At 41.6% G+C, this 20,311-nt stretch overlaps 1 protein-coding gene across 2 annotated transcripts; it reads right to left on the bottom strand.

Annotated features, from left to right (window-relative positions):
* Window positions 1-1,350: 1,350 nt before the first annotated feature.
* Window positions 1,351-20,109, bottom strand: cpeb2 (cytoplasmic polyadenylation element binding protein 2). 2 transcript variants are annotated; one of them, XM_061737936.1, is made up of 11 exons: window positions 19,003-20,109; window positions 16,457-16,726; window positions 10,594-10,684; window positions 8,426-8,476; window positions 7,353-7,376; window positions 6,043-6,216; window positions 5,846-5,935; window positions 5,578-5,696; window positions 5,367-5,481; window positions 5,070-5,251; window positions 1,351-4,929 (listed from the first exon to the last, which is right to left on the bottom strand). In XM_061737936.1, the coding sequence occupies exons 1-11, from the start codon at window positions 19,687-19,689 to the stop codon at window positions 4,702-4,704; spliced, it is 2,031 nt and encodes a 676-aa protein (XP_061593920.1). In that variant the 5' UTR covers window positions 19,690-20,109; the 3' UTR covers window positions 1,351-4,701. The 2 variants fall into 2 exon arrangements, with proteins under 2 accessions (XP_061593920.1, XP_061593921.1); XM_061737937.1 differs by lacking the exon at window positions 8,426-8,476.
* Window positions 20,110-20,311: the final 202 nt, after the last annotated feature.

Here is a 20,311-nt window from a genome sequence, read left to right as displayed (position 1 = left end):
CCAATAAAAAACACCAGGAAGTAATACAAGCAAGTAAAAGATAATTACTTAGTTTTCCTTTTAAGAGCAGATTTTCAATGTACTGTGTTTTTATTAACAGGATTACACTGGTATAAATATTTATCTCTTTTATATTGTTACACCATCATGGCTTTACACTGTAGACACAAGTGTTGCAGTGTTGGTCATGATTGCTTCATTATGACAAACTATTAAGTGAATTTCCTTGAAATTATATGGAAATGCTGAATGTACCCACAGGTCCAAGCCCACTGACTTCAGTGGTTCCTTAACTGTTCTGGCATTACAGCCTCGAGACTGAGTTTTGCCATGAAGGTATGCAGCTATTCGTTGAGGATAAGGTCTTAACTAACCTTCTTGTTCCATCCCTGCCTCAGTGATCTGTCATGCTGCCCAAATGAACATCATTCTCAAGAGCCTGTACTGTCTTTTGTGATCAATATTAATTACTAAATGTTGGGATGGTAACATGTGAACATAAGTGGTTTGAAAGGTGCTGAATATATGACCCTGGTATTAAATCTGCTGCTTTCAAACTACTGTGACACTTTGCTTCTTAACCGAGTCTACTAAACACATCCGACAGATCTGTGTTAACACTTTGAAGACACATTTGAAGAAAAAATAAGATGGTGTAAAAGTATAAAATATAAACAAAAATCAGAATGCAAATAATTGAATCCTGCTAAACTGAAAATAGTATGAATACCTAATTTCAAATTTAGAACTGAAAAATATAAGCACATATTGTTCTCAGTTACAAGCGTGAAAGCAAAAGAAACGACAGCGGCGGTCCTCAAAATAGATTAATTGGAAACAGGTGAGTGACATGACAGGATGTAACAAGAGCATCTGACTCTGTGAAAGAAAGGTGGGGAGCTGAGTGTTAAAGACGTTCAACATTGTATTTTGTGATTTTCAGTTTCCCGCAGACTTAACACGCCATCCAGATGGCCCCGTTTTAAGAGAAAGGATTACTTATTTCAGCAAAACATACCTAACCACATTCTGCATGTAGTGGATCACTATTACGTTCTGTTATAAAATATGTTTGGATCATGATGGACACCAAAGTTTAACCATTTCAAACTTTCAAACAAATCCACTTACCGATAAAACTTATAACTGATAAAGAAGATGAAATATACACAGCTTGGTTGTGTTCAAACAGAATGGGTCTTTATTCAGGAAGTGAAAGAAAAAAAAGAGATTGTAATCAACACCCCATTTAAATACAAAACAAACAAAAATAAAAATAAACATGATATTCATTTTGCATATCAAAGAACCATTTAGTAATAATTACAATCCAAACACCTCATAAACCACTTCTGTGAATCTATAAACAAACTCTTGATTTAGAAATTAGTCACTTTAACAATAAAATTACAAATATTTAGCTTTAGAAATAATAAAACTCAAAATAATATCTTAGCAATTAGCATCTTAAATTATATTTTGTGTGTTTCCACATAAAAGTATAAAATAATACCAATGACCTTTAAATGTGAAAAAAATATTCCAAGAATTTTGCTAATATTAAATGAAATAAAAATGTGGGATAAAACAACATGAAAGGAAATAGAAATATGCATGAAAAAGTCTCACCTTTTGTTAGCAAAACACTATCCAAAATAACTACAATCATTTACATCAGTACAAAGATATCTGGATTTAAAAATACTTGCAATGAAAAAACGGGGTTTCTTTTTCTGACAGTAAAAAATGACACTGTGGATCAGAAATCTGCAAAATATGCAATGAAAAAAATAAATCTGCATTAAAAAGGTTTACACTGTAGTTGTTAACTTTTATACAAACATTAGAAACAGTATTGCACATCACAACACAGATTCGAGGTTAGTCAGCCTTTCAAAATGTGTTATATTCAAGTTTCAGAGCATCTATGAGGACAGGCAGCTGGCGCCTCGATGCAACAGGGGAGAATCTCAAGTGTCTTCCCAGAATAAAATAAAACCTTCATGTTTCCTTCCTTCAAATGAAACGTGTCATGTGCATCAAAATAAGAATCAACAGTGTATTAAAAACTTTGATGATGTTAATAATGGCGTGATTCTTACTCTTGGAACAGAACTTTTGGACATAATTAGGGGGGAAATAAATTCTAATATCAGTCATTTTTAAATAGAAAAATACAATTAAAATCAAATAATTTTTTTTTTCTATAAAAATAGTGAAATAAATATGAGTTTTACAAAAAACAAGGACACATACAGAACAAAGTAACAGTGTTTAACATAGAAAATAGAACCTCACAAAAACAGCACGAGTCAAGTGTTACAGGTGACAAAGATTCAAACATCATCAGACGCCGTGAGAACTAAAGCCACGGGGAGTGGGGAGGCGGGGGGGGTAAGGAGAGAGCAGCGGGAGATTTAGTTTTCTTCTCAAGTCGCAGCCAGCGATGCTCCCGGTCCTCGCAACAGCCGGATGACATTAGAATATATTAGAAAACACTGGATTCTTGCTCTACCCACACGGATCACAGATAACTTAAGACCACCGCTTCACGCTACATCTTAAATAAGTAATCATGAAAAAATAAAATTTAATAAATCATCTACACAATTATATATAGGTGGGGCTCACAACCGCATGGAAATCACTGAAGGGGTTGAAAAGAAGGAAAAGTTAGCAGGGGGTATAGAAAAGTAGTGCATATTATGTATTATCAAAAAACACACCGAAGGGCCACTGAAGGGGAAGTAGTCGACACAAACAGTTTAAATTATACGACCCGACTACAAGAAATTAAGCTTTTGAGTTTCCTTCCCATTAAGGTTTTGTAACAGTACACAATTGACGTTTTAACACTGATACTGCGGAGCACACAGAGGGGCAGGGAGCACTACAAGCACGACGACACGATAGCGACACACTTACAGTACCGAACAGACGGCTAGGCCGCCATCCTCACACAACGATTGTCCCTACATAGTTTTTTTTTTAAAGAGTCTTTCAAAGGTCGCGGTGGAAATCAAACAAATCGTATATAAACAAAGAGAGCTTCATCTTTAGTACACCACGAGACCACGTGTTGTCCTCCTCACTGTAAAAGTGTGGTGAGGAAGATGCTTAGATGCTTCATCATCCAGCAACTGGGCCAGAGCTTTCCTTGGATTTACGGAGCTGTCGTCACACAACGCGAGAGCGTGACCGATCCTCCCAAAGCGAGCAGTTTAATGAAGTGAGGGTGCTTGTCATTAAGTCTTTCAAACTGAAAAACTCTTGTGTGTGCATCTGATCTGCCAGAGCGACGTGGCATCAGATCGACTTTGGAACAAAGACACGGGGTAGGAAGGGTGAAGGCATGTCGTTAGATTCTCTACTATGTTAACTGTTGGTAACTAAACTAGAGCCTCAGTCTACGCTAACAGTCACACAGCACATGGACAACAGAAACACAAACCACTGAACACCACTCTGCTTTTCTACTGTTTTTTTTTGTTGTTTTTGATTTTTTTTGTTGCTATACAAGCCACCATGTCACCAAATGATGGCGTCCACTAAATCTACGGTAGAATCAACATCACTTTTTGTATTGATAGTGTGTAAACGGATCAAACGACAGAGAAACATCAATGCATGCAAGTTTACGTACGTTTCTTTTTTACTCATTTTGCTTCATCTGATTTTTTTTCCCCTCTCAGACATCTGTAATTGATGATCATGCGACTCTCTATAGAATTTTTGTCTCGGCTTTATATAAGTGGTTTGCTTTATTTTTTTGTTATACTGTATGTTTTCCTTTCCTCACATCTATCCTGCATGCTGTTTGTGCACCTAAGTCTATTGTCACTACATGCACTCTAACTCTTTCCATGGCAATGGGGACCATAAGTGGTTGAGCGCATACTGCAATTGATTTTACATTATTTGGGTTTATAAATGGCATTAAATATAATACCTACATATCTATTCATATATATGTATATATAGCAGCAAAGCTTTGAAAATAGCTTGTTAAGTATAAATGTTGAATATAGTTAGCAGAAACCAGATTTTTGTATTTTGAGGTATCACTCTACAGGTCAATATGAGCGCAAAAAAATAACCTTATTATCTTTTTCTTTAATAAACTCTCTAACAAGAAGTAAGAGCCCATGGCAACGTTAAAAGACAAGGTTTGTTTCGCGGCAGACAACGTGTCAATTTTCCTATGGTTTTGCTACCTTTGGTTAATGACCTGCGGCAAGTGTTGACGTTAGAGAATCGAGGTTTTCCCAGAAACAAGTGTGCACTGAACGCACCGTGTGGTTTGCTAGCAGCAGACAGACAGACGAGCTGCCCCCATGCAAAAACATTCCCGTATCTACTTTAAATCTCACATACAAAAATAATAAGAATAAAAAAAGCTACAAAAATCAATCTCTTTTTTTTAAATCTCTTCTTAGAAAAGATGAAAGTACCACAAAAGAGTTGTAGAGTTGTCAGAGCCTGAGATGTGAGGGGGGTTTTGGTGAAAAACTGAGGCTTGTGGTGTTTGGCTGCTACAAAAGATAGATAGCTATATATAGTATATACTGTATAGTGTTACGCACTTGATTATACTGATAGCTTAGGTAAGCAGGAGAGGCAGAATGATGCTCGTTTTCCTTTTAGCCAGTGTTTCATTTCCCTTTCCTCTTACTATGTCATCCCAGAAGAGGTGGCGCATCTCTAGTTCCATCGGAAGTGAATCTGGCGAGGGCGGTCAGCGCCTTCTTTGACCAGGGGCTTGTGAAACTCTCGTCCTGCGCGGGAGTGGATGTTGGCCCAGCAGAACTCGCAGTAGTACTGAAGACAGGTGACGTTAGCACAGAAAAAGGGAGCAAACTTCCCTCCGCAGCGCGCGCCCTGGCACTCGTCACAGAGCTGATCGTCCAGGACGTAGGGCTTCACCTCCACCTGAAGTCAAGAATGTTAGAGGAAACACACATTCGGTTAAGGTCAACGTTAATTATACGTACGGCACAGCTGAACGATGACTTTGCTGTAAACTGTGAAAAGTAAAGCCTGAAGGCTCTGCTAATTGCGTGAGGTCATACCCTCTTATCAATGTCACCATGCTGCAGCTGGACAAATCTGGCGCTGATGGCAGCGATGTAGCTCTGCTGATTGGAGAAGGCCACTCTTCCAGCCCCTTTGGGGTACTTCAGCTCCGGATCTGTGTCAATTCCTGCGTAGCACACTCCACCATAGAGGCGGTCCATAATCATGGCCAGCTCAACTAATTAAAGGGAGAAAAAAAGAAAGATAGATAGTTAAGACGTGAAAGGACATTACAGGACAAGATAGACAGAGAACATAAAGTTTGCTCTGAAAACTTGAGTCCGTGTACTTACTGGCCCTCAGGGGACGAGGGACTCCTCCCACAAAGATGGTCTTGCGGGGGTCAAGGGGCTGAGATCCGTCCATCACAAAATCACTGTCGCTCAGGTTCCAAGGCCTAATTTGCACCTGGAGTCAAAGTCAAATTTCAGATTTAATCATCTTCACTCCCATTCAGGATAAAAGGTTAGTGACAACACTTTTCCTTTTTCATTCTGGACTCACAGGTTTGTCTTTGATGGTGGGGCTGGAAACACACAGGTAGAGCTTCCCATCCTCCTCCATGCAAGCCTCAATCAGAGCCTGGACAGAGCTCTCCTCCTGGAACAGCAGGAACGCATATCCTGGGACCAACCACAAAACAGGGGCTCAGTACGCACATTCGGCACAATATTTATTTGCTTCATAGGTTTGTGCCATTGAAGCTCAGTGGAAATATATCAATATTAACCATAAACCCACAATAATGACATCAGTTCGCTGCTTTTGATACCTTTAGGTGGAAAGTATGATTTGCTCTCTGCTTTGTGCGGCCAGTCCACCACCAGGTGACCAAATCGACGGAAGCTTGAGGTTATTTCATCTGTGCAATGTAAAAAAGACAGAGACGTGGCGTGGGTGAGGACAGAGGAAGAGAAGTTGAAGAGCAGAATAACAATCTTGAAATACGTTTATCTCAGTCTTCCTCACCTTCATCTATGTCAGGAGGCAAACCTCCCACAAACACCTTACGGGAGAAGCGCTCAATGCGCTCCCCGTTTTGGTGGGGGTAACAGTTCGGGGAGCCAAGGACTCCGGGGACACCCTGGTTGCCATGGCCATCATCAAGAAGATTGTCATCGATAGGGAAGAGGGAGGAGCGACCTGGAAGAAAGCAAAAGACATTAAATGCTACAGCAAGTAAAAATCTCACCTTTATTAAACTAACCCCAGTCAGACTCCAGTACCAGATTCCCCTTTAGAAAAAAAAATCACATTTCTGCTATAAAAAGGGCACAGTCAAGTGTTTGTAAAACAAAGCACCATATAACGAGGTTAATGCACAGTTTAGGGTACACAGATCTGTGATATCCAATAATGTGTGGCCCACTCTGATAAGTGTGGCAGGTGAAGATGGAGCGGTAATGCAGGCGCTGCAGAGCAAAGCTGAAAACTAAAGAATGAGCAACATGGAACCCCAAAGTGTGCATGCGAGACGAGCCATTCAGTAATTATCCTATGAATAAACTGTCAGTAATTATCCTATGAATAAACTGTCATACATATAAACAAATAAACTGATGTTGTTTTATCGTTGAAAAATGACATGATTTCAAAAGAAATGCTAATTTAAGATGCAATAATGTTTCATAAAAGTAATACACATTTAGTATTTCATTGTTTTAACTATATAGGGGCTGGTTAGTCTTTGAGCAGAGAAGGCACAGATTCCAGTTCCTCAACACGTAGACGCGGTCACAACAATAAAAAAGTGCTTTCCTGCTTTTTATAGCTAATTCTTGCACAACGCTGTTACTTGTGCACTACGTTGTGTGTAGATTATCAATTTAAAGGGTCATGATGGTAATTACTAGACTTGCAGGGAAAGCCAAAGATGCTAAATCTGCTCATTAAATGGCTCAAAACAAATAAATCTACAATTACATCTTTGTTGAGACACTTAAGGTTCCTTTTAGAGGAGGCACAGCCAAAGCACGTCACAGTAACATGAGCAAATGAGCAAACTAAAATCCTCTGGCATCATGCATCTCTGACGCAATAAAGTCGTAAAAAAACTGTTGGTGTATCTTAAATTGTCAATAATGTTTACAAAATGTTTACAAAAAGAAATATATATATATATATATATATATATATATATATATATATATATATATAGTAATTGACAAAAATGATTATAAAACAGAAAGAGTTTGGCATCCATTTATAGTTAGCAGTGAAACATGCCATGAAAAGATAAACCACAAGAAAACAAACAAATTGGAGGAAGCTGAATTTACCTCGACGTCTCCCATAGCCCCTGGCTGCATGTGGAAAAGCACAAGAATGCACATTTTAGCTGTGCAGATATTTCTGAAAGGGTACTTTCAACTGTAACTTTAAGCTGATGATATCTTAAGACATCTTTATCGAAACACTCTTAACTATAAGTCTCTTATACTATCCTTAGATAAAAAAAATGTGTTTTAAAAAAATCCTTTGTACTAAATCTCTTACATTCATCCTACATCTTGTTAAAGCAAAACATATCAAGAAATAGAAATAAAACACAATCTATGTTTAAGCATTCATCACAAATGATGATGATAAGCATTAACCTACAAATGAGCTAATGTTTTTCCATGAAAGCTTCTGCATCTGTTGAAAAAAATAAAAAAAATATTGGGAGCAAACATCAAAAGACTTCAGTGTCTTCTGTCAGGGAGAGCAAGTTGCAAGAGACAAAAGCCATAAACCGCCTCCAAAGGAGGACAAAAACTCTGCTCTGATTGCAGAGTCTCAGGAGGAAACTGCAAACACCAGACGGTTGGGAAATAATAATAATTATCCGATGATGGTATCTGACCTGAATTTATGTCTTGCTGAGAAAACACTTTACTTTCAACATCAATGTGCTGTGTTTTCACATGCTAGGCAAAAAGAAAGACACTGCAGGGCAATAAATAATCTAAGTGACATTAAAAATTTAATGTGAGGATGCAGCCGAGAACTGCTGGAAGTACATTCAGAGTCGTCATGACTCAGCACAGCCTCGTATCTTTGTAGATCTGTGTTCAAATTAGAGAAAATATACATACAGCAACTATTAGGATCTCTGAGGAAAACACAACATTCCCCGATAATGGTGAGGTTGAGAATAACTCCATTAAAAAATAAAAAGGAAAATGCAACTGCAGTGGCAAGGAAAACATTAGAAACTATCTAAAAAGGTAATCAGAGCTGTCGCAGAGCTACCGCGGCTCACATATTGTGTTCTTGGTGTATCAGAGTTTGATGTGTTCAGTGAAGCCTAAACAGTGGAAGCATCATGAGGACCGGAGAAACAGAGGGAGATGTGCTGAGAGATAATTACCGTTGAGCATGAGAAGGCCGTCGGCCCCGGGGTTAGGGCATCCCACACGGCCTGACGTGAGAAACGCACACACATATGTTACAAACACACGTACCAACAGATGTACACAGAGACACGAGCACGAATACGGATAAAACACGGCAGATGGAGAGGACAGGACGAGAGCGATGGGTTTACACCGAAGCACACACACACACACACATACACACACACATACACACACACACACACACACACACACACACACACACACACACACACACACACACACACACACACACACACACACACACACACACACACACACACACCATTTACACACATGTCTATAGTACACTCTAGGAACAAAAATGATATGTACCAAAGATACTATTTATGAAAGACTTCCCACCAACCGAGACTGTAATACTCTATTTGTGGTTCACTCACTGAAATATGTCTCCAATAACACTGTTATTATTGTATGTCCGAATAATTTGTACATGTCTAAATAAGCTTTAATAACTAAATCTGTGTCTCTGTTAGTGTTGAGACGTTTCAAACACACATCTATGCCATACCAACACAGAATACTTTTAATGAGTTTACTGCAGTTTTTAGTCATGTTGAAGCATCGAGGTGCACTTAACATGTTTTATCATGCATCCATCAGCATAGGAAGATGCAGAATCAGTGGGCAACCGACAAGACCTCCCTGCAGAAGCTTCCTGATCTGCATGTATAAACAGCTTGTAGTCTGTGTTTTATTTACCAACAATACTTGAGTTGGCTTGAGTGGCATGAAGAATAGTTTTAAATAGTTTGGATTCAAATAACAACCAGTGCACGGAGTAGGATGTTGTGGCCTGGATATCTGTTATCTGGGTTTCAGCATGCTGCACTGAAAGCCCTGAAACTCAAGCCGCTGTCCTCTGAGTTGCTGAGTCATTGGCCAGTTGCTGATGGAGCACCAGATTCAGGCTTTTTTTCCTTTTATTTATTTATTTTTTAATTATGTCACTGGCTACAACCAAACTCTGAACTGTTTAGTAGCTGCTGTTGCAACAAAGATACATACACTAAAACATGAACACTTTCAAATGTTTTTCTACTGCCAGCTTGGCCCAGGTCTGGTGGGACGGCCCGGGTCCACACACAGGATGAGGATGCACTGCGAGCGCACCGGTGAGCGTGCGTTACAAGCTAATTTAATATTGGCTCTAACGGACAAATGTTGGTCTTATATTTTGAAGCGGTTAGCCATATTGCTGTGTTGTGTTAGCCACGGCTCAGCTATAAATGGCCGATCAGACCTTTGCAAACCCTCTTTCCCTCTCATCTCCCCTCCTGGCTGTCATACACAGTGTGTGGATCACATCTAAAATTAGTCCAGACCCCTCTTTGCTGTGCACACTGGCCCATGTCCTCTCCATCTGCTCTAGCGGGGAAAAACAAGGAAGGAGAGTACAGGCGCCGTACTGAGCAAAGGCTGACAATGATGATGCTTTATGTATAATAATAACTGAAGGATTTATCAGTTTTTACCTGTGACATTCTTTTATTTGCAATACAGCAAAGTGTAAGTGCTTGCATGAGTGTAAATGAGTGACGAGCACCCGTCAGTACCAGAGGAGGGTAAGTCATTTGACACTCCTACTCTGATGTTCAGCAGCTGAGAGTGGGAGGCCAGGCCGGTGTCACACTGCAGTGAACTCTCTGCTTGCCATGCCAAGTTGTGGGGAATCATTTCAGACAAATTTGAGGCAATTTCTACATCTTTAAGTTCAATAATCTAAAGTCAGGTGTTTTACACAAATATTGGATTCTCTCAGGAATCGACTGGCAAATTAGATACTCGGAGCAAAGTAAAAGGACCACAGTTCCTCTGGGTCCTGCTTGCCCACTTAGTACTGAGATCTGAGCGTTGTCCAGGTTAAGCAGGAACAGGATCAGAGCTTTAAGGTCATGTAAATGTGGAGCTGGTGGCAGAAGTATTAAGCTCTCAGCGGGGAGAAAATAAGCTGGTGTGTGGAAAAAACAACGCAGCTATGGGAGCAATGGGCCTGTTAGTTCCCTGCAACAAGTCACTCTGCACTATATTGGACTGCCTCCCCGAACACGATCACCTCCCCCTGACCCTGCACATGCACACACACATACACAGAAAGGGAAAGGACGTCAGATCTCACCTTTCATGGGATCTTGCTCAGCTCGCATGATGTCAATCAGAGAGCTCTCCAAGGAATGCATGTTCAGACTGTCGTACATTCTGGAGCGATCCTGAAAAATACAGGTGTGACGTTTTGCATCAGCCAGAGTCCGATCAAAGAAGCACACGTCACGATGCAGGTCTGAATCCTCACGCTTCTAACACACTTTCGTGATTTGGCTTAAGAGTAATAAAGCCTCGGAAGTACGGCTATTTGGCTTTACATGTAAGCGTTTAAGTTGTGCAAGGACCTCAACTTCTGCTTAACATTCTTTGTGTATTTACTCGGTTTATTCGGTAAGCTTGTAAGGGACCTACTGTATGCAACGAGATACTGCCGGATATTTGAACAGTCCAAGAGGCAGGCAATGAGAAAACCAAGAAGCCAAGAGTGGCAGGGCTGAGATGGTAGTGATAAGTTAATTAACAGGCAGTCAAGATAGTTCCTCTTAGCCAGGATTCACATGTTCCTGCTGAGTTCACGCCGTAAACCGTAAAGGTTCATGTTCGACAGTAGGCACGCCGAACGTGTGAAATTGCACTGGCAATAAGCTGAAATCAGAATCAATTTGATCAGCCAGTTCTGTTAATTTAACAAGTAAACCGATACCAGCAAAGCATCAAGCATACAATTGAGGTTGGCAATTTATAATGTCCTCCCATTTAGCATGAATACTGAAGCCTCTCCAAATGTTTTGGATTACAGAATCTTTGATTACCCATCAACCGACTGCCCAACACTGAAGGTGATGTTAAAGTATAACAGATTGGAAGTCTTTAAAGAGAAAGTTAGTTATGTGGTCTTATTTACCTCATCATCTATTTCTAGAGATTCCTCTAGATTTGTTATTCCGGATTTGGTGATACTCATCTCCAATTACTTTTTTTCTTATTACTACTTAGAGAGTAGTTTTAGTTTCAGCTTAAGAGACTTTTATTTAGAAATGACCCAATGGTATTTTCTTCTCAACTGTAAAAAAAGGGTTAAAACATGAACCATCAGAAAGAACACTTTCACCGAAAGCAGCGACTCTCCGTTTGTCCCCAGTTTCCCTCTGTTTGATGTTGAAAACATGACACAACAGACATGCATTCTGTCACTGGCTGCCAAACATTAAAAAGAAAGGAAGGAAGGAAAAGACTTGGAATCTGAAATATTTCTGGTCTGACACTGTTTATGGAAATGAACTATCCTTGGAGTCGGGCCTGTTTCCTGGAATAGGAAGTCCTCTGCTTCTTGGGACTCACATCACTAACAATTTGAGCCTATAACCACAGTCATACAGTTTTGTTGTACCCTTATTTAGATGATATCAGTGGCTTAATTTGAATGAGTCATGCATAAAGTTTCACTTTGTTTTTCAGTTCAATTTAAATGTCATCTTTTTATACTGTACCATGACAGCGTGCAGAGGAATTGAGTTATACAGAGTTATACACTGTGATATTTTGTTGGATCACCTTTAGCTTCTATTATGACATGAATATAAGATAATGCTACTTGTTATTATAATAATAATAATGCAAATCTTATGAAAGGCCTCAACATTTATTTCAATCCAGAACTCCATAAATGTTTCACCCAACGTTTGTATTGAAGATGGGAGACTCACTGGTGCCTGAAGTCTTCCCTAACTCATCCCAAAGTTCCTCAGAGGGGTTAAGGTCTTTGTAGTGACCAATCCATGTGTGAAAATCACGTCTCATGCTCCGTGAACCACTCTTTCATAATATGAGCCAGATGAATTCTGGCATTGTCATCTTGAAAATCTGCATGCCATCATGGAAGAATCTATTAATGCAAAAACTGGGTCATTTCGTATATTCAGGTAGTCAGCTGACCTCATTATTTGGCATGTAATGCAGCTGAACCTAGACCCGATTAACTGAATCTGCCCCAGATCATAATACTAACCCCACAGCCTTTCAACAGTGGGCACCAGCCATGATAAGTGTGGATCACGTCATCTGCCACACCTCCTGCCCTGATTCACTCGTCACTCTGGAACGTGGTAAATCTGAACTCAGACCACATGACCTTCCGTTACTCCAGAGCCCAATCTTTGTGTTGGCTGCCAAACTCTCTGCACAATTAGTGGAGAATTTCTTCATTCAAATTAGTGAAAACTTCTCATGTCAAGTCTCATTTTGAAGGATAACTAAATAAATACAACTGACTTTTGAGAAGTATAGTAAAGCTATTACAACACAAGCTCCAGATAATGTTGGGAGAAACACCGGCAGATATTGTCTGTAGCTGTCCTCTCTCACATCTTCCCAATACCAAACACACTTCCTGTTTTAAAGGAACAATGTGTAACAATAGTTAACATCTAGTGGTGAAGTTAGAACAAAGTCAACCCACTATCTAGAAACAAACTGCATCTTAAAGCGCATTTGCACCAGCAAGGGTTCGGGGGCGATTTTTTGGGGCCAGGTCGCTGGCATGTTGGAACCTTTGCGGAGTGAAAAACATACCCATAGTTAAAGGAGAGATACTCAGGTAGACCAACAGGAACCTGGCAAGGGTTTAAGTTCTCTTGATGGGCTGTACTGGTTCAATGAGAAATAAAGCTATTTTTATTTCAATTGGGATTTCTAAATCACGTTCAGCACTCCCACATGAACATAAATCATGTGATCACAACTAATTTGAACCATTTGGTCCTGAGACATTTTGCGATGACTACGTTTGATGAAGTTGGAGATTGTAAGAAGAAAAATGATAATCAAACCGGCGAGCCAGTTCAGGTCTTGTCTGCATATCATGCCCATGTAGGGGTCCTGCGGGGGGTTTCTTTTGTTTCTTTTCCTCTCAATCACCATGAACACTGTGTATGTTAAAAAAACAAAGTTGAGGTGGTTTGGGCATCTGGTGAGGATGCCCTGCATGCTTCCCTCTGGAGAAGGTTTCAGGTATGTCCAACTGAGAGGAGGCCCTGGGGAAGACCCAAGACACCATGGAGAGGTTACATCTCTGCACTGGGAACGCTTCAGTATTTCCCTGGTGGAGCTGGAAGAGGTAGCTGTTTAGAGGGAGGTTCTCTGCTTCGGCTGCTGGCCCCCTGACCCGACTTCAGATACGTGGAAGTCAGTGGATGAATGGATGTCTGGATCCATGGATAGATGTATGGTTGGGTGGAGGGATGTATGGAGTTTTTCATTTATAACTTGTTACTAAATATTTTGGTTTGGTTTCCAAGATTTCGTGTGCATGATGTGGGTACAGTGACCTCACTCATGTAAGCAATAAAATAAAAAAAAATCTATTCAGTTTAATGCACCTCATGCAAACTTGTGATCGAATGGAGGATTTCCATTACACTGTTTCACAATACAAAAGGGACAACTCTGTAACTGCGACAAAGGTGTTTCAACTCTTTTTATGAGCACAACTCTCCCAGTTCTCTCTTTGTATCTCCGTAAATTTCTGTATTTCACCCTGTCAGACTTGCTTTCAAGAGAAAAAAGAAGATCTCGGCTTTGAAGAAGATGGAAGCAAACATATGTTTGGAAACATTATTGCGACTGCCCCCACCGCTATTGTAAAAATAGCAAGCAGAAGAGAAAGGTGGCAGGTGATCATTCAAATGAGTATTCAAAGACAAGGCCCTTATGTAACGCAGTAATGCATAATGATTAAATTATGTTGTAGCACTACTACATTGTCTTAGTGAGACCAAAAACTGACTACATAGCATCCAGCGATGCCAGAGATGTGCAAATGTGAAAATAAAAGTGTTCCCACTATACTTTTGTGCTAAACTGGACTGTTGACATGTCTGAACATCCACCACATGAGAACATAAAAAGATTTTGTGAAATTTGACAGTTTTTTTTGAATTCTTGGTGTTCCCGTTACAGGTTTTTCTTTGCAATATTTTGGTTTTGCGCAATTCTAGTGCTAATGAACAAATTTCACTCATTATTACATCCTGACATCTTCAATTGTTGACAACTATAGACACAAAAGTCATTAGTTCATTAGCTTTTCTATATATCTATATACGCTAGATTAGATTAGATTAGATTCAATTTTATTATCATTTCACAAGCAAGGTACAAGGTACCGAAATACAGTTTAGCATTTAATTAGTGCAAAGAGTGCAAAGAGCAGCAAGTGCAATATATGCAGTATATGCATTACGTACTGTTAAGAGCAGTATATACCATTAGTGATTAGAAGAGCAGTTATGTACAGAGAGGGATATACAGTACAAATATTATAGTAGGTTGGAATAAATAAGTATAATCTATCATATAAGATATATATACAGTCTTTATATATGGTGAGTGACTAAATGACAACGTAACCAGTGATGAACATAATATTGACCAAATACAGATATTCAGATATCGTTTAGAACAACTGCAGGCTTTTGGAGTTAAGCTGGATGGAAAACTACTCTAGAGATTCCAGTTTGGATTCAGAAGACTGAAAATGAACATTATATCATGGTCACTTTAAGTGTAATTGGTGGCGTTTCAACCTTTTCAAGCTGAAGGACATGCTAACCATGCTGGATACATTGTGGCAATTTCAACTAACTAACACGTCCAAAAAGCCCTTTGACGACAAGGGAAGTCAAGCGAAATCCTTACTTTTTCACAGCCTTTAATGGCCCTTTTAGTCTATTCTCTAATGCATCTGAATGACTTTGCTTTTTACTGCTTTTTAGAAGCAAAACCTGTCAATTTAACATTATTGCAAAACAGCAGGAGAGAGAAAATGTGACCATTCAGACAGTCTTTAAAATGCCATTAAGTTACTGCTAGCCATCATTCAGGTTCATTTGTGCTATATGGATTATTTAATAGCACATAGCCTCTTCATCACTCTGAAGCTGACTGGCTCCCCGTGTCTCTGTCTCTTCGGTCCTAAATCTAGAGCTGCAGGACTACGAGCTGTTTGGATCAGGGGCCAGTTAGCAAGATTAAGGCCAGATTGATATGAAACTAGCACATATAAAAATACGTCCATCTTTGCTGTCCCACCCCTGAATCTAGAGAGGCTGAGGAAGAATGTATGATAACCAGTGGACCATCAGCCATTGTGATATGTGAACTGGGCAAATTGCGTGATGCATTCCTCGTCTTATCACCACAAGCCAACGCAACGCTCTCTATATGGATGAACGTCGCAATTGCTGTTGTCACATATGACACGCTCTTTCCCACTGCTGCTTGTAATCCCTGATGTCATGACATTTTTGGTTTCTCTAATGGATTTCACTTTATCAGTCACTGTTGGTTTGCTTCTGAGGAGATGCCTGCAGAGCATTTCAACAAATTTGAAGTAGATGACTGCATCAGTGTCACTAATCTGCAGAGAACTTTCTACCTTGGCAGAAGAAGCAAACAGTTCCTTGATTTCATTATCGGTCTGCAGTCTCCTTTAATCTTTTTTTCTAAATTCTAACACATTCCTAAATGAGTGCTCTGATGAATTAAGGTCATCATTTGCGTGTGATAAGTTTCAAAGTGAGCTTTATTATCTATTTCAGTTACCATGCCGTCCAGTCACAACACAGGAAAGGCTCTTCTGGGACTCAGAGTCAACATGTTTAAAAGGATTACCGCTAATCATACTAGGTGGGCTAACGGGTCGTAAGCTGTGCTCACTTTAGCACATTCAGAGGGACCACTTCAACCCTAATTTAGTGGGTTCTGCCCTCTGTCTGAAAGGGGGTAAAACCGATTCTCACACTCTAACACAAAACCTTTATGTTCCCATAGGTGTGTATCTGTTCATGTGTGTCTACATATGAACAGATACACACCTAACTAATGATCCTACTAAACCACCAACAGCAGCCGATGCAGCCTCAGCCCTAAACACATACCTGCAGGGGCAATAAAGAGTTGCTGTTGCTGTCTGTGCGGAACATGTTCTCCTCCAGCCAGGACTTAGGCCCCAGTGATCCTCCGGAGCGTGGGAACTTGGGTGGAGCGATGACGTTGCTAGAAAAAGGCTTCTTCAGCGGCGAGACGTGACTGACTGAACCAGGTACACTCATGCCACTCCCTCTGCGGTGGTCCCTGCCCCAAGACATCCCGGCGGAGCCCCAGCCGTTCCCCTGATGGCTGCCCCATGGTGACGGCTTCACCATAGGCTTCACATGCAACAGTGAGAGCACAGTCAGGGGTTAGAAACGTTAGATGCACACACATACAGTACGGTACATACATACACGCACACACAAACATATATATATATCTGTATGTGTACACATGTATATATATATATATACCCTGTATTTCAATTCTGTTTGGCCATTTCCCCCTAACAGCCACTGCGTAATTTGATCTGCTCCTGTAACGGGTGGGTAGATAAGAAGATTTAGAGCTTTAAGACTAAGTATCCTGTGCCCTGTGACACCAGCACTCACTGAAACTTACACACTCTCTCTCCACCTGGACCTGGTGTCCCCTTCTTAAGCATCATACACTGAGTTTAATCATGTTTAATCTCATGTGGAGATCATTAACAGAGCGGTGTCAGCTTTCTGCCTCATCTACACTCAACACTTACACAGACAAGACACATTTTAAAGGGACATGTTTTTTTCCGCTTTATAAAAAAAAAACGATTTAAATGGTTTTCTGTAATTAGAACAAACATTACAGTTCTTCTCTGTTTAACATTAGTGGCTTTTTTTCTGGTTTTAATCAATTTTTTGGAAGTGCAAATGATTATGGGGGAGAAGCAATAGGACTGGGTTGGACAGTTTTGTGCAAAATATATTTACAGTGGACTCAAAGGAAGGGGTTAAAGGTTGGTGAAATGGCAACACTGCAGATTCACTGTGGGCACTCCCTGTCCCACTCAAACTCCTGTGCACACACCCAGTGTGCAAATCACATGAGAAACCTGAAGCTTAAGGCTACCAGCTCACAGGCCCAACTGCAGCATAACCAGAACATTCATGTGAGCTCTCTTCCTCTAGGGTCCACCGGCTTTCTGGATATTTTCATTCCCCCTGCATAAACACCCATTTAGTAAGACAGAACCCTGAAAGCCTTTGTATTCCCACTGAGCGAACCACAAGACAGGGATGGTCCGGTGACATGTGACTGCATCTCACTGCCAGCTAGCAGGAGAGAACAACAGCTAGATTCAGTGATGCTCCCTTGTTCCCATGTCAACCCCTCCCTGCTTTTGCCTCAAGAGAAGTGACTTGAGCCCTTGCATAACGCATTATGTTTTTTTCCGTGATAGGTTATGAAAAGAACTGATTATAATTTGAAAGCTGTGGCTGCAGATTGTACACACGTTCACCCAATTCACTGACACACATCTTGAGTGTTTAGCTTTGCAGTGTCACAGGGTGTTCTCTAACCTGGGGACATCTTTAAGAGTTCACAGGACATTTGGTTTATGGTTCTGCGTTACACCAACGCAGAGCCTACGGCGTAAAGTGCACGTCGCTGCGTACCCTACGCCGTAGGCTCTCCGTCGATTTAACGCGGAACCATAATCTAGCCTTAATGCCAAGGGCGTAGGTTTGCATAGGGACGGTAGGGACATAACACTACCAACTTTTCAGGAGGCTCAAATTGTCCCCACCAACTTTTAAGCAACCTTATTTGCATTATATAATGAGTTCAGATATAAAGGCAATTTAGATTGTCTTCCCAAATGTTGTAAGGATAGAATTGACCCTACCATTATTAAGTGAATTATTTTAAAGCAATGTATTACTCGTGTGGTGAAGGACAATGTAGGCTAACATGTAGTTCCATATATATATGGAACTACATGTTATATATATATATATATATATATATATATATATATATATATATAATTGAATTGAATTGAATATAGGTTAAGTAGTAGGTAAGAGATTATTAATACGTTTGTATTTATTGTGTATGTTAATATAATTTAAGTTATGTTCAAATATTGCAATTTAAATTGTTAATAAAATCCTGGAATATTCTGGAAGTTTTCAAAATGTTTCTTTAGTAGTTTTTGAAAACAAAGGTTTGAATCAAACCGTGTATCAGGTGAACCAATACACATGAAAGTTAGTATAAGTCAATACAGATTTATTTTGCATTGATCATTTAGCCTATCAATTAATTAGGTTCATATTCGTGACAAATGTAGCCCTGACCCCGTTCACCCAATCTGTTTGGTCTTATTAATGTCCCGTCCTCAGTAAAAAGTACATGCAGTTTATGCTGTTATGTCGTCCCTACCAATGTTGAGACCAAACCTACGCCCTTGCTTAATGCTTTTAGGTTTTCCTTCCAATAAGCTGCAGAGAATTAAATTATGGCAGGTCCTTTCTTGGTCACTACACAGTTAAACACATGTGACTGGAGGTCGGCCTACATCAAGTGTCAGCTTCTTGTGATGGATGCTCTCCTGCAGGCAGCTCACCTGGTGTTGGTTGTAATTGTTCCTCTGCTGCAGGAAGGCGCCCTGCTGCGGGTGCATCTGGGGACTGACGGGGGACCTGCGGCTCTGCGGCTGCTGCTGGGGGACATTTATCTGAGGCGAGAAAGGACCGCTGAAGCCCTGCACATTCATCCCGGCGCACGGGTTAGCGGACACCGGCGAAAAACTGTGGAAGAAGGCCGGGTTGATGGATGAGGGGATACCTGCTGCAGGGTAGAAGCTGCTGTCGGAGTCCGCGCTAGGCATCTGATTAACGGCGTGCGCGTGGACGGGGTTCACGGAGCCGGGCGGGGGGGGAGAGGAGCTGGTCTGCACGGACCAGGGGGGGCCGAACCCGGGCAGGGGAGGGGAGGAGGACGAGCCCCCGCCGGAGCCCTGCATGTCCTGGGCGGGGAGGCTGCTGGGGAAGGCGGACAGCATGCTTCCACCGGTGCCGTTATTGAGGTGGTGGTGGGCGGCGGGGGGCTCCATCTGCGGATGCGCCTGTCTATGGCCGTGCTGCTGAAGGTCACGGGCGGAGCGCGCCGGGAACAAGGCTGCTGCGTGCGGGTTGCGACGGCTGTAGTCCGGGCCGGGGGCTCGGATCGTGCTGCTGCCGCCGCAGCGGTCCTCTCCCTCGGCTGACAGCGGTAACTGCGCGGCTGTCACCCCCGCAGGCTCATCCTGCATGTCGCGCTGACGCGCAGCAGCTGACCGGGGCGCAGCGGGGACGCAGCAGCGGGGACGCGGCGGGGACGCGCACCGGGATGAAACCGGCCCGGCCGGGGCGCACTAGACACTAAATGACGCAAAAATGGAGAAAAATTAAATGAGGCACCGATTCAAATGCGAGGTCTTGTCGGCAGATGGACGTGCGTGAATAGGCTGCGGGGCTAAAGCATAATAGCGAGGGAGGAGGGAGGGAGGGGGTCCGGCCTATGTAAATACTCGCCTCGGTTTCACACGGAAACTTTTCCTCTACACGGTATTATTATCATTTATCTAAAGACCGAGCTATTTCGGCCTTGTATGGTAGCCCTGGCCCTGTGCGGTCCATTCCTGTCCGACCGTGCCACCCCCTCCTCTGGTAAGCGGCTGTGCCGCTGCGGCAGAGGATTAAAGATCCTCGGCTGAATCCACGTCACGGCCGCATCACGCCTCTGCGCGCCGCCTTAAAGCCTGCGACGCAGAGCTTACGCCGTAGGGTACGCGGCGACGCACACCGTACGGTGTAGGCTCTGCGTTGGTGTAACGCGGAACCATAAATCAGCCTTGCCTCGAGCCCCGAGCCGCAAAGAGGACCGCATTGTTT

Source organism: Cololabis saira, chromosome 13 (assembly GCF_033807715.1).
Source record: "Cololabis saira isolate AMF1-May2022 chromosome 13, fColSai1.1, whole genome shotgun sequence".
In the NCBI taxonomy this organism is placed as follows: Eukaryota; Metazoa; Chordata; class Actinopteri; order Beloniformes; family Belonidae; genus Cololabis; species Cololabis saira.
The sequence above is the reverse complement of the archived record's forward strand: the minus strand, read 5'-3'. Positions and strand labels throughout refer to the sequence as shown.

Coding starts and splice junctions, on each gene's coding strand:
- cpeb2 (XM_061737936.1), bottom strand. CDS start 19,689: ATGCAGGATGAGCCTGCGGGGGTGACAGCCGCGCAGTTACCGCTGTCA. Junction 5,697..5,845: donor ATCATACTTTCCACCTAAAG/GTATCAAAAGCA, acceptor GGTTGGTCCCAG/GATATGCGTTCCTGCTGTTC. Junction 5,482..5,577: donor CCACCATCAAAGACAAACCT/GTGAGTCCAGAA, acceptor CTTTGACTCCAG/GTGCAAATTAGGCCTTGGAA.